The 14,584-nt window shown below is 55.5% G+C and overlaps 1 protein-coding gene across 2 annotated transcripts in view; it reads left to right on the top strand.

Moving 5' to 3' along the window:
* Positions 1-14,584, top strand: part of ULK1 (unc-51 like autophagy activating kinase 1) — a 278,755-nt gene that overhangs the window by 179,499 nt on the left and 84,672 nt on the right. For both annotated transcript variants that reach the window (XM_069620071.1, XM_069620070.1), the window contains exons 10-11: positions 5,691-5,773; positions 13,876-13,926. In XM_069620071.1, coding sequence (XP_069476172.1) covers positions 5,691-5,773; positions 13,876-13,926 — 134 coding nt within the window. The remainder of the gene's footprint in view (positions 1-5,690; positions 5,774-13,875; positions 13,927-14,584) is intronic.

The following is a 14,584-nucleotide window of genomic DNA, read 5'->3' as shown; positions in this document are numbered from 1 at the left end:
GGTAGGGATCTGGTAAGAGCAGCAAGGTGAACCCACACTACTCAGCCTATGAGCTGTTGCTTGTTTTTGACTCTGTTAATAGTATCCCGTTTTAGCCCCATTAGAATCCATCCCAGATTCCGCCCGCTTCTAAGCGCTCTAGATTAGCTGTCAGTATCACCCCATTTCTTTTCTATGCGGAGTGAGTTCTGAATTCCTAATGCTGTGCTCATGTGCTCATTAACAGCTTTTCGCAACATGGTGTCATTGGGATGAATCGGTGATGAATGATGGGAATAGTTTTAAGCAAGATTTTAAAGGATTTGGTACTTAAACTGGGTTTTAGTGAATTCATAATTCATTATTGATGCACATCGATCGGATCTGAATGCTTATTGTCTGATAAAGAATTGTAAGATTTGCTTTGTAAGTTTTAATACATGATTTAAATTGTTTGAAATGTAAGATGTGTTTTGTATGTCTTAATGTATAAAGGTTTGATCCAAATACCCAATTGAAAGGCTGACTGGATCGATTGGCCCTTCCGGGATGCCAACCTGTGATGGTTTCATCCTTGGAAGGTTGACGGGTTGAATTGGCCCTGCTGGGATGCCAACCTGTGATGGTTTCATCCTTGGAAGGTTGACGGGTTGAATTGGCCCTGCCGGGACGCCAAACTGTGATGGTTTCATCCTTGGAAGGTTGACGGGTTGGATTGGCCCTGCCGGGATGCCAACCTGTGATGGTATTGTCCTTGGAAGATGGCGGGTTGAATTGGCCCTGCCGGGATGCCAACATCCTAGGAAGGCTGACGGGTTGGATTGGCCCTGCTGGGATGCCAACCTGTGATGATTTCATCCTTGGAAGGCTGACGGGTTGTATTGGCCCTGCCGGGATGCCAACCTGTGATGCCTTGGATTGGCCCTGCCGGGATGCCAACCTGTGATGGTTTCATCCTTGGAAGGTTGACGGGTTGGATTGGCCCTACTGGGATGCCAACCTGTGATGGTATCACCCTTGGAAGGCTGGCGGTTGGATTGGCCCTGCCGGGATGCCAACCTGTGATGGTTTCATCCTTGGAAGGTTGACGGGTTGGATTGGCACTGCCGGGATGCCAACCTATGATGGTATCATTCTTGGAAGGCTGACGGGTTGGATTGGCCCTGCCGGGATGCCAACCTGTGATGCTTTCATCCTTGGAAGGTTGACGGGTTGGATTGGCCCTATTGGGATGCCAACCTGTGATGGTATCACCCTTGGAAGGCTGACAGGTTGGATTGGCCCCGCCGGGATGCCAACCTGTGATGGTTTCATCTTAGGAAGGTTGACGGGTTGGATTGTCCCTGCCGGGATGCCAACATCCTTGGAAGGCTGATGGGTTGGATTGGCCCTGCCGGGATGCCAACCTGTGATGGTTTCATCCTTGGAAGGTTGACGGGTTGGATTGTCCCTGCCGGGATGCCAACCTGTGATGGTATCGTCCTTGGAAGGCTGACAGGTTGGATTGGCCCTGCCGGGATGCCAACATCTGACGGGTTGGATTGGCCCTGCCGGGATTCCAACCTGTGATGGTTTCATCCTTGGAAGGCTGACTGGTTGGATAGGCCCTGCCGGGATGCCAACCTGTGATGATTTCATCCTTGGAAGGCTGACGGGTTGGATTGGCCCTGCCGGGATGCCAACCTGTGATGGTTTCATCCTTGGAAGGCTGACGGGTTGGATTGGCCCTGCTGGGATGCCAGCCTGTGATGGTTTCATTCTTGGAAGGCTGACGGGTCAGATTGGCCCTGCCGGGATGCCAACCTGTGATAGTTTCATCCTTGGAAGGCTGACGGGTTGGATTGGCCCTGCCGGGATGCCAACCTGTGATGGTAGCATCCTTGGAAGGCTGACGGGTTGGATTGGCCCTGCCGGGATGCCATCATCCTTGGAAGGATGACGGGTTGGATTGGCCCTGCCGGGATGCCAACCTGTGATGGTTTCATCCTTGGAAGGCTGACAGGTTGGATTGGCCCTGCCGGGATGCCAACCTGTGATGCTTTCATCCTTGGAAGGTTGACGGGTTGGATTGGCCCTATTGGGATGCCAACCTGTGATGGTATCACCCTTGGAAGGCTGACAGGTTGGATTGGCCCCGCCGGGATGCCAACCTGTGATGGTTTCATCCTAGGAAGGTTGACGGGTTGGATTGGCCTTGCCGGGATGCCAACCTGCGATGGCATCATCCTTGGAAGGCTGATGAGTTGGATTGGCCCTGCCGGGATGCCAACATCCTTGGAAGGCTGATGGGTTGGATTGGCCCTGCCGGGATGCCAACCTTTGATAGTTTCATCCTTGGAAGGTTGACGGGTTGGATTGTCCCTGCCGGGATGCCAACCTGTGATGGTATCGTCCTTGGAAGGCTGACAGGTTGGATTGGCCCTGCCGGGATGCCAACATCTGACGGGTTGGATTGGCCCTGCCGGGATTCCAACCTGTGATGGTTTCATCCTTGGAAGGCTGACTGGTTGGATAGGCCCTGCCGGGATGCCAACCTGTGATGATTTCATCCTTGGAAGGCTGACGGGTTGGATTGGCCCTGCCGGGATGCCAACCTGTGATGGTTTCATCCTTGGAAGGCTGACGGGTTGGATTGGCCCTGCTGGGATGCCAGCCTGTGATGGTTTCATTCTTGGAAGGCTGACGGGTCAGATTGGCCCTGCCGGGATGCCAACCTGTGATAGTTTCATCCTTGGAAGGCTGACGGGTTGGATTGGCCCTGCCGGGATGCCAACCTGTGATGCCATCATCCTTGGAAGGATGACGGGTTGGATTGGCCCTGCCGGGATGCCAACCTGTGATGGTTTCATCCTTGGAAGGCTGACAGGTTGGATTGGCCCTGCCGGGATGTCAACCTGTGATGGTATCAGTCTTGGAAGGCTGACGGGTTGGATTGGCCCTGCCAGGATGCCATCCTGTGATGGTATCATTGAATTGATGGTTTCATCCTAGGAAGCCTGATGAGTTGGATGTGATGGTTTCATCCTTGGAAGGCTGACTGGTTGGATTGGCTCTGCCGGGATGCCAACCCGTGATGGTTTGGGATGCCAACCTGTGATGGTATCATCCTTGGGAGGCTGACTGGTTGGATGTGATGGTTTCATTCTTGGAAGGCTGATGGGTTGGATGTGATGGTTTCATCCTTCGAAGGCTGACTGGTTCGATTGGCCCTGCCGGGGTGCCAACCTGTGATGGTATCATCCTTGGAAGGCTGACTGGTTGGATTGGCCCTGCCGGGATGCCAACCTGTGATGGTTTCATTCTTGGAAGGCTGACGGGTTGGATTGGCCCTGCCGGGATGCCAACCTGTGATGGTATCATCCTTGGAAGGCTGAGCCAACCTGTGATGGTATCATCCTTGGAAGGCTGACCGGTTGGATTGGCCCTGCCGGAATGCCAACCTGTGATGGTCTCATCCTTGGAAGGCTGAGCCAACCTGTGATGGTATCATCCTTGGAAGGCTGACCGGTAGGATTGGCCCTGCCGGAATGCCAATCTGTGATGGTCTCATCCTTGGAAGGCTGAAGGGTTGGAGTGGCCCTGCCGGAATGCCAACCTGTGATGTCTCATCCTTGGAAGGCTGAAGGGTTGGAGTGGCCCTGCCGGGATGCCAACGTGTAATGGTTTCATCCTTGGAAGGCTGACTGGTTGGATTGGCCCTGCCGGAATGCCAATCTGTGATGGTCTCATCCTTGGAAGGCTGAAGGGTTGGAGTGGCCCTGCCGGAATGCCAACCTGTGATGTCTCATCCTTGGAAGGCTGAAGGGTTGGAGTGGCCCTGCCGGGATGCCAACGTGTAATGGTTTCATCCTTGGAAGGCTGACTGGTTGGATTGGCCCTGCCGGGATGCCAGCCTGTGATGGTATCATCCTTGGAAGGCTGACCGGTTCGATTGGCCCTACCGGAATGCCAACCACCAACCTGTGATGGTTTCATCCTTGGAAGGCTGACAGGTTGGATTGGCCCTGCTGGGATGCCAACCTGTGACTCTTAAATTGCACCCAGATCTCGTAGTTTAGTTAACCTGAAGTCACCTACTGTGGGCCTCGTGGACTAACTGGAACCTCTGTGAACTGGACCCCTCCCCTGATGGCTCCACACATGACGCTGTCATGGTGGTGTGGTCTCAGTGTAGTCCCGCCCAGTCCTGCGCTAGTGCCTCTTTTCCTTGGATGTCGCCCACTCTAGTGTAGGTATGGCAGTGGCACTGGGGCACCTGTTCTCTGTGGCGCAGGGCACGGTGTGCGAGTGAGCATCAGTCCCCATTGGCTTGCAATGGTCAGCTGATCAGAGGGTACCGCTCTGGTACACACGTCTTTGCAGGGCGTATGGGGGAGGAGAGGGTGTACTATTGGCATCCTGCCACTCTTCCAAGGGATGACACAGCAGTTTGCAGGGTGTCCTTCATGTATCGCCTGTAGGGTGCACCTTATTCGGTTCTCCTCTGGACTGCCTCACTCTGAGTCCCTTTTAGCTACTTCCCTTCGGGTTCCTCCTACCCACCTAACATACTATTGAATATGAGACGGCACTGGCGTCTCACCCCAAACCATGCCCTGCCTGGTGACCCCAAGTGTGAGCCTTTCTCGGGTTGCCATGAAGCACCACCCGCCTCTGCCAATGGAGAATGAACCCCAGAGGGAGCTGAAGCCCGATGAGACTGTGTGATCAGAAATTCAGCTGGGGGTGGCCTGGAAGTCCTAAGCCGCCGCTTCCTTGGTAAGAATTCTCAGGTGGCAGCACTAGGACAGGCTCGGATTGCAGCTGCCAGGACTGCCATGGGTGCCAGAGGGGCTTCCTTCATACTAATGCCCTCATCCTGAATCGTGGTATTTGGGAGAGAGCCTCTTTTCCCTACGCCTGGTCATGGGTCATGAGGCAGTGTTTCGGGGAATAAGCCATTCAATAAATAGAGTATTCCTTCAAATTCCAAATCCACATATTTTAGCTCTGCCTAAAACAAAGCGGGGAAACAAAAAGCCACATTCAAAACATGCTTGGGAGCCCCCTAAAGAAAGAGAGAAAGTGCCATTAGAGTCCCGCTAGGGAGAAATGGCATAGGAGGAGGGACACACAGCTAGTACGTGTCCTTTATTTGTTTTGTTGACCACTAATTGACAGCACCTGGCCATGCTAATCCCCATAGCCAATCCTACCCTTTTCCTACCCCTCCATGTCCAAAACGCCTCCTCGTCAGAAATCTTCGATCTCTTTATTCAAGCCTTGAGGTGCCTGCCACTGTTTTTCCAAAGCAGTCTTCTGAGAGTTAATGACTTATTGGAGTTGTAAACACGTTACTGGTGTAATGAAAATGTCTTAACCAGGTCTGCCTAGAGCCACTTGATTTATAAGCACTGTGCATGCCCTTCGCTGTCATCCTGTTAAAAACAAGCATTGGCAAAGCCAACAGTTGTGGCTTGTGTATAAGTATTGGGCATTTCCCGGGCACTGTTATCATATGCCCAGGCACTCACACCATTTTGCAGCTGCTACCATCGACAGGAGTTAATACCACTATGGCAGTGCCAGACAAATTCCTTTCCCATGCCTACACTAAAGCCAAAGCCGCTGGCATTGCCAATGCTCGTTTATTGATACAGTCCATCAGAGAACGTGTGCTTTATTGTTGTCAGTTGTGCGAGTTGTTAAATGGAATCTCATTGTGTTCTCAGTATCCCCAGGGAGACGTCCAGCCGCCTGAGGGAGCTGCTCATCGGACTCCTGCAGCGCAACCAGAAGGACCGCATGGACTTCGGTAAGGGCGCTCGCTCGGCCAGCGGCGGGCAAGACCAGTAGAGCATTGCCCTGCCGCCGGCCAGTACCCTGGCATCCCCCCGCTATCCCTCCCGGCAAGTCTGCTTCAGGCGCACAGGATGGCGCCCCTTGGGGATGGAACTCCTGCCAATACAGGTGATGCTGGGGGGAGAGTGGCGCCCCTTGGGGGTGGAACTCCGGTCAATACAGGTGATGCTGGGGGGAGAGTGGTGCCCCTTGGGGATGGAACTCCGGCCAATACAGGTGATGCTGGGGGGGGGAGAATGGTGCCCCTTGAGGATGGAACTCTGGCCAATACAGGTGATTCTGGGGGGAGAGTGGCGCCCATTGGGGATGGAACTCTGGCCAATACAGGTGATTCTGGGGGGAGACGGGTGATGCTGGGGGGACAATGGCACCCCTTGGGGATGGAACTCCGGCTAATACAGGTGATGCTGGGGGGAGAATGGCGCCCCTTGGGGATGGAACTCTGGCTAATACAGGTGATGCTGGGGGGAGACAGGTGGTGCTGGGGGGAGAGTGGCGCCCCTTAGGGATGGAACTCCGGCCAATACAGGGGGTGCTGGGGGGAGAATTGCGCCCCTTGGGGATGGAACTCCGGCTAATACAGGTGATGCGGGGGATGGAACTCTGGCCAATACAGGTGATGCTGCGGGGAGACAGGTGGTGCTGGGGGGAGAGTGGCACCCCTTAGGGATGGAACTCAGGCCAATACAGGGGGTGCTGGGGGGGGGAGAGTGGTGCCCCCTTGGGGATGGAACTCCGGTCAGTACAGGGGATGCTGGGGGGAGACAGGTGATGCTGGGGGGAGAGTGGCGCCCCTTGGGGATGGAACTCCGGCTAATAGATGATGCTGGGGGGAGAGTGGTGCCCCCTTGGGGATGGAACTCCGGTCAGTACAGGGGATGCTGGGGGGAGACGGGTGATGCTGGGGGGAGAGTGGCGCCCCTTGGGGATGGAACTCCGGCCAATACAGGTGATGCTGGGGGGAGACAGGTGATGCTGGGGGGAGAGTGGCGCCCCTTAGGGATGGAACTCCTGCCAATACAGGGGATGCTGGAGGGAGAATGGCGCCCCTTGGGGATTGAACTCCGGCTAATACAGGTGATGCTGGGGGGAGACAGGTGATGCTTGGGGGAGAGTTGCGCCCCTTGGGGATGGAACTCCGGCCAATACAGGTGATACTGGGGGGAGACTGGTGATGCTGGGGGGACAATGGCACCCCTTGGGGATGGAACTCCGGCCAATACAGGTGATGCGGGGGGTAGAAAAGCGACACTTTGGGATGGAACTCCGGCCAATACAGGGGGTGCTGGGGTGGAGAGTGGTCCCCCCTTGGAGATGGAACTCCGGTCAGTACAGGGGATGCTGGGGGGAGACAGGTGATGCTGGGGGGAGAGTGGCGCCCCTCGGGGATGGAACTCCGGCTAATACAGGTGATGCTGGGGGGAGAGTGGTGCCCCTTGGGGATGGAACTCCGGCCAATACAGGTGATGCTGGGGGGAGAATGGCGCCACTTGGGGATGGAACTCCGGCTAATACAGGTGATGCTGGGGGGAGAATGGCGCCCCTTAGGGATGGAACTCCGGCCAATACAGGTGATGCTGGGGGGAGAGTGGCGCCCCTTGGGGATGGAACTCCGGCCAATACAGGTGATGCTGGGGGGAGAGTGGCACCCCTTGGGGATGGAACTCCCGCCAATACAGGTGATGCTAGGGGGAGAATGGTGCCACTTGGGGATGGAACTCCGGCTAATACAGGTGATGCTGGGGATGGAACTCTGGCCAATACATGTGATGCTGGGGGGAGACTGGTGATGCTGGGGGGACAATGGCGCCCCTTGGGGATGGAACTCCGGTTAATACAGGTGATGCTGGGGGGAGAGTGGCGCCCCTTGGGGATGGAACCCCGGCTAATACAGGTGATGCTGGGGGGACAATGGCGCCCCTTGGGGATGGAACTCCGGCCAATACAGGTGATGCTGGGGGGAGAATGGCGCCCCTTGGGGATGGAACTCCGGCCAATACAGGTGATGCTGGGGGGACAATGGCGCCCCTTGGGGATGGAACTCCGGTTAATACAGGTGATGCTGGGGGGAGAGTGGCGCCCCTTGGGGATGGAACCCCGGCTAATACAGGTGATGCTGGGGGGACAATGGCGCCCCTTGGGGATGGAACTCCGGCCAATACAGGTGATGCTGGGGGGACAATGGCGCCCCTTGGGGATGGAACTCCGGTTAATACAGGTGATGCTTGGGGGAGAATGGCGCCCCTTGGGGATGGAACTCCGGCCAATACAGGTGATGCTGGGGGGACAATGGCGCCCCTTGGGGATGGAACTCCGGCTAATACAGGTGATGCTGGGGGGAAGAGTGGCGCCCCTTGGGGATGGAACTCCGGCCAATACAGGTGATGCTGGGGGGACAATGGCGCCCCTTGGGGATGGAACTCTGGCTAATACAGGTGATGCTGGGGGGAGAGTGGCGCCCCTTAGGGATGGAACTCCGGCCAATACAGGTGATGCTGGGGGGAGACAGGTGGTGCTGGGGGGGACAAGTGGCGCCCCTTGGGGGTGGAACTCCGGTTAATACAGGTGATGCTGGGGGGAGAGTGGCGCCCCTTGGGGATGGAACCCCGGCTAATACAGGTGATGCTGGGGGGACAATGGCGCCCCTTGGGGATGGAACTCCGGCCAATACAGGTGATGCTGGGGGGACAATGGCGCCCCTTGGGGATGGAACTCCGGTTAATACAGTTGATGCTGGGGGGAGAATGGCGCCCCTTGGGGATGGAACTCCGGCCAATACAGGTGATGCTGGGGGGACAATGGCGCCCCTTGGGGATGGAACTCCGGCTAATACAGGTGATGCTGGGGGGAAGAGTGGCGCCCCTTGGGGATGGAACTCCGGCCAATACAGGTGATGCTGGGGGGACAATGGCGCCCCTTGGGGATGAAACTCCGGCTAATACAGGTGATGCTGGGGGGAGAGTGGCGCCCCTTAGGGATGGAACTCCGGCCAATACAGGTGATGCTGGGGGGAGATAGATGTTGCTGGGGGGAGAGTGGCGCCCCTTAGGGATGGAACTCCGGCCAATACAGGTGATGCAGGGGGGACAATGGCGCCCCTTGGGGATGGAACTCCGGCTTATACAGGTGATGCTGGGGGGAGACAGGTGGTGCTGGGTGGAGAGTGGCGCCCCTTATGGATGGAACTCCGGCCAATACAGGTGATGCTGGGGGGACAATGGCGCCCCTTGGGGATGGAACTCCGGCCAATACAGGTGATGCTGGGGGAGAGTGGCGCCCGTTGCATCGCTTTAGAGCAGTGGCTGGAGGATGTGGCGTTGGTTGTGTGGTTAAGGCCATAATCACATACAGTCCTTTGTAGCCAGCAGAGCAGAAGCGGTGGAAGGAAGTGGGGCCAACAAGGATGGAGTCCTTTTGTTAAAGGGGAGCTGGATCTCCAGAATATATTTTAGGGAGACCTAACTAGCCATCTGTGTGGGCCCAACAGCCCACTGCGGTAACACTGCAGCCAGGGGTCACTCGGGCAGTAGCCTCTCTTCCGGTCCGAGTTTCTTTATCAGAGCTGCACATTGTGAGTCTGACGCCCAAAGCCCCCACGCCCGCCTGTATCATGTGGAACTTGAGCCTCTCTCTATCGCTGTCTCAGTCTCTCACTCCAAGTCTCAATCGCAGTGCCTCGGTCGCTACCAGTCTTTGCTTCTCTCAGGCCTTCTCTCCCCTGTATTGCTTCTTCTGCCGCGTCTCTTCTCCCCTCTCCGTATGCTCCCCCTTTGGTGTCTTTCTGCCTCTTTCTCTCCCCTGTATTGCTTCTTCTGCCGCGTCTCTTCTCCCCTCTCCTTATGCTCCCCCTTTGGTGTCTTTCTGCCTCTTTCTCTCCCCTGTATTGCTTCTTCTGCCGCGTCTCTTCTCCCCTCTCCGTATGCTCCCCCTTTGGTGTATTTCTGCCTTTTTCTCTCCCCTGTATTGCTTCTTCTGCCGCGTCTCTTCTCCCCTCTCCTTATGCTCCCCCTTTGGTGTCCTTCTGTCTCTTTCTCTCCCCTGTATTGCTTCTTCTGCCGCGTCTCTTCTCCCCTCTCCGTATGCTCCCCCTTTGGTGTCCTTCTGCCTCTTTCTCTCCCCTGTATTGCTTCTTCTGCCGCGTCTCTTCTCCCCTCTCCGTATGCTCCCCCTTTGGTGTCTTTCTGCCTCTTTCTCTCCCCTGTATTGCTTCTTCTGCCGCGTCTCTTCTCCCCTCTCCGTATGCTCCCCCTTTGGTGTCTTTCTGCCTCTTTCTCTCCCCTGTATTGCTTCTTCTGCCGCGTCTCTTCTCCCCTCTCCGTATGCTCCCCCGTTGGTGTCTTTCTGCCTCTTTCTCTCTCTTTTGTGTCCCCTTTCTTTCTTCCTGGTGGAATGGTGCAGTGAAAGGCGACGAAAGCATCAAACACTGCACAGAGACTTTGTAATGAGCTGGCCTTTGAGTGCATAACATGCTATGCAATCCATGATAATTTCACTATTGTTTAGCTGAAGCAATCACCCTAATCTTCCATTAGTACTCGTGTGTAGTATCAGTGCAACATGGAGCCTCACTTAGTTGGAGGCTATTAACTATGCATTGAAGTTAAACTCAGTTATACAGCATTAAACCTGTAGGCAAGCACTGAGTAGAGTTATGTGAGCTGTTCCCCTGCCAGGGCCTCGCCCACTCGCCCCCCTCGAGTCCTGCGTGTTTCCCAACGTTTCCCTGCCCATGCTCGCGCTCCCCCCTCAAACCTGCCCCACTGCAACTGTTGTACTGCTCCATCTTGCCTCTAGAAACTGTGGATGTTTCCCGGCCCATGCCCACATGCCTCCCCTAGAACCTGCCCCACTGCAGCTGTTGCACTGCCCTATCTTCCCTCTAGAAACTGTGGATGTTTCCATGCCCACATGCCCACATGCCTCCCCTAGAACCTGCCCCACTGCAGCTGTTGCACTGCCCTATCTTCCCTCTAGAAACTGCGGATGTTTCCATGCCCACATGCCTCCCCTAGAACCTGCCCCATGGAAGCTGTTCCCCTGCCCCATCTTCCCTCTAGAAACTGCAGATGTTTCCATGCACTCGCCCTCCCCTAGAACCTGCCGCACAAATCTATTCCCCTGCCCCCTCTTCTCTCTAAAAATGCAATAAACAAGGGGGGTCCTGGGAATCCCTCTGCTAGACATTAGGCCTGGTTACGAGAGACTTACCCAGAGTCTTTAGCTCACTATCTTTCACAGAGAAGAAATATCCCAAACATATCAGTCTTTGTCCTGCCCGGGGGCAGTCCAGCACCGAAATGCTAGGCAATTCTCCTCTGAACAAGAGTACCAACAGCAACCCCAGACACGCGTTTCAGCCTGGTTGGACCTCATCAGGAGGGTGGAGCTGTGCCTCTCTAAGAAAAGTGAGCAAGGGGTCCACGTCTGGATTCCCCTAGTAACTTAGGGTGAGACCCAAATTTAATTAAATATGCAAAACACAAGGGGGATCCTGGGAGTACCTCTGCCGGATATTAGTCTTGGTTAGGAGAGACTTCCCAGAGTCTTTAGCTCACTATCTTTCACAGAGAAGAAATATCTAAAACGCATCAGTCTTTGTCCTGCCCTGGGGCAGTCCAGCACCGAAATGCTAGGCAATTCTCCTCTGAGCAAGAGTGCCAACAGCAACCCCAGACACACACGTGTTTCCGTCTGGTTGGACCTCATTGGTAGGGTGGAGCTGTGCCACTCTAGAAACTGCGGGCTTTCCCTGCCCACGCGCCTCCCTCTACAACCTGCCCCACTGAAGCTGTTCCCCTGCCCCCTCTTCCCTCTAGAAACTGCAGTTGGTCCACTGCCCATGCCCACGCGCTTACCTCTAGAACCTGCCCCACTGCAGCTGTTCCTCTGCCTCGCTTCGCTGTAGAAACTGCGGGTGTTTCCCTGTCCATGTGCTACCCTATAGAACTTTCCCAGTGCAGCTGTTCCCCTGCCGCTCTTCCCTCTAGAAACTGCGGGTGTTTCTCTGCCCATGACCATGTGCTTGCATCTAGAACCTGCCCCACTGCAGCTGTTGCCCTGCCCCTCTTCCCTCTAGAAACTGCGGGTGTTTCCCTTTCCGTGCCCTGCGCCTCCCTCTAGAACCTGCCCCATTGCAGTTGTTCCCCTGCCCCTCTTCCCTCTTGCAACTACTGGGGTTCCCCTGCCCATGTGCCTCCTTCTGGAACCTGCCCCACTGCAGCTGTTCCCACGCCCCATCTTCCCTCTGGAAACTGCGGGTGTCCCTGCCCATGCCCTCATGCCTCCCTTTGGAGGCTGCTCCTCTGCCGCGGCTTTACTGCCCATGCCCACTCTCTACCCTCCAAAACCTGTTCTTATGTAGCCTGCCTTTGCCTCCCCTTCCTCCAACCCGCCCGTTTTTTATAATAGGACTAAAACCTGCCGCTCTCCACCCTTGTCTTGGGCACACCCAATGCCCTTATCCTGGCTTCCTCTGATAGCAGAAGGTCGCAGGCTGCTTCGGGAGATTGCTCTCAGAAAGGCTACTACTCGCGTCCTTATGGAAAGGCCTTTCCTGGCTGCACTGGCCTCCTCCTGGCAGGGCTTGCAGGCTGGTGGTCGCTTCTTGCAACATGTTAGATGCTCTGTGCTCCTTGACTTGCTTCCCAACCAGCCTCCAAAGTTCAAACCCCTTCCGATCCATATGGGGTGGCGGCGCCGGTTCAAGGCGCACCCACAATAAAGGGCGCCTTGCCGCCAGCTCAGTATCATGTAAACAGCGCCTATTTTTGAATCACGTCGTGATTCTTTAATAGACGCTATTTACATGGCACTGAGCGGAATATTAGCCGAACAACGGAACTGGGCCCCCTGATGTCCTGAATTTGTGGTGGGCGGGACCGGGTTCGGGGGGCGCAGAAATCTCACAGAGCGTTGTGCCCGCCCCAGATGAGCATGTATTCCTGTGCCCCTTCCTTGAGTGCACAGCATTCTGACAAGATAACTGAAGTCCTGCCCCCCACCCCCAGGCCCTCCGTACACTGATGCTCCCGTGTGGAGTGCACGGTGTGGGTTACTGTTTTAATTAAGGCCGGAGCTGTACAAGGAAAGAAATGTGGATTTGTATAATGTATCGTCTTCCTACCAACTGTTTCCCACGTGATGGGCAGCAGCAGTCGCTGTGCCCGCTCTGACGCGCAGTGCCCACGAGCAGGGCATGTGCTCTCAGGTCTGCCCAGCTGCCTCCGCCAAGGCTTGCGTCTCTTTCTTTGACCTTATTTGAATCTTTGTCTCATCCTCTAAACGGGTAAGGTAGCACAGTGGGGTAACTCTCCTGCTGCAGGGAGGGATGTGTGTGTGTGTGTGTGCGCGTGCGTAGCTGGAAGTAGCTGATTCGTAACCCGACTCATCGTTTCATCCTCCCAAGGCAAATGAAATGAGTACCAGGCAGTTGATTAACTAGCACCTGTTGTTTACTGTGCTGAGGCGCGGGGGATTTGGCAGGTATAAATAAACGGCCATTATTACACCCTCGGGCTGGATTTTGCCCTGGGTTTGTTGGGGGCCTTCTCCAAGGGGTGGGGCAGAATGGACTTTCTCTGCCTTTCCGGATGTGCAGCTTTTTTAGACAGGGAAAAGAAGGTGTCCATGGAAGGAAAAGGGCAGGCAGCTGCTAGAAATATGTTGAGCGGAAATCCCATTAAAAAAAGAGAGAAAAAAAACTTTTCTTAGTCCCAAAACAACAGCACTCTTCTGGGGGAGGGGGGTCTATGGGCGCAACCTTGGCCCCCTTCACTGGCACCCATGACATTTAGGTTTCAAGCCTCAGCTACTTGCCCAGTGCTGTCATTTTCTACGTGCTGGTAGGTGCTTTGCCCATGACGGCCAGGACTGGAATCCGGATGCCATCTCGGCCACACACCCTGGGTGACACTTTTAGTTGCATGGTCTTTCCGGTTGTGTGTAGTGAGGGGGCCGGCGTTGTGCCGCCTGGTTGTACTTGCTTGACTTTTCCTTTCCGCAGTGCCAGGATGGCAAAGCTCTGACCGCAGTGTCTCTGTCCCGCTTCCTTTGCAGAGGAGTTCTTCCACCACCCGTACCTGGACGTGAGCGCCTCCATGAAGAAGTGTAAGTACAGGCCTGGCGCGGACTGCTGCTGCCGCTGGGGCTGGTCGCAGTCCAGGAGCCCTGGGTCCAGGGCCTCGGGGGAGGGAGGGTCCTGTGCAGTGGGTCCCCACCACCCCCCCCCTTACCCACACTGATTTGCCAGGCATGTGGGAGTCCCTCTACTGAGAATGAATAATGCCCAATAATGTGCTCTGTTGGATGGCTCCCAGGGTGGGGGGGGGGGGGGGCAGGTGAGGGGCAATGCTCCGAACCCATCATCCTGGCTTTTATATCCCATTGGATGTTTGAAATGGTTGTGTGTGCAGAAGCGCTCCTGACCTGTCCAAGCAGCTCTTACGAGTCACTGACGTGTCAAGTAATCCCAGGACAATCCCAGGACAATCCATCTGTGACCCGACCCCATTCATCGCGCCACCTCTCCCCTATGAACCTGCAAATGGATCTGCAACTAGCTGACTGCATTACTGTGTTACCAATGTGCCTCCCTGTAACTAAGCTCCCTGCAAGGAACAGCGCCGCCGTGCCCAAGGGCTGTTTTGTGCGCTATACAAATATAAAAATAAATAAATAGGAGGGAGACAGATGATGACGGACACACTCCTTCCGTTTCCTTTGTGGCTGGATCCCGCCTTCCAATGAGATGCCCCGTAATAGTCCA

The sequence above is a fragment of the Ambystoma mexicanum genome, chromosome 10 (genome assembly GCF_040938575.1).
Source record: "Ambystoma mexicanum isolate Mex_15411 chromosome 10, UKY_AmexF1_1, whole genome shotgun sequence".
NCBI lineage: Eukaryota > Metazoa > Chordata > Amphibia > Caudata > Ambystomatidae > Ambystoma > Ambystoma mexicanum.
Note: the sequence above shows the minus strand (reverse complement) of the source record. Positions and strands in the feature narration are given on the sequence as shown.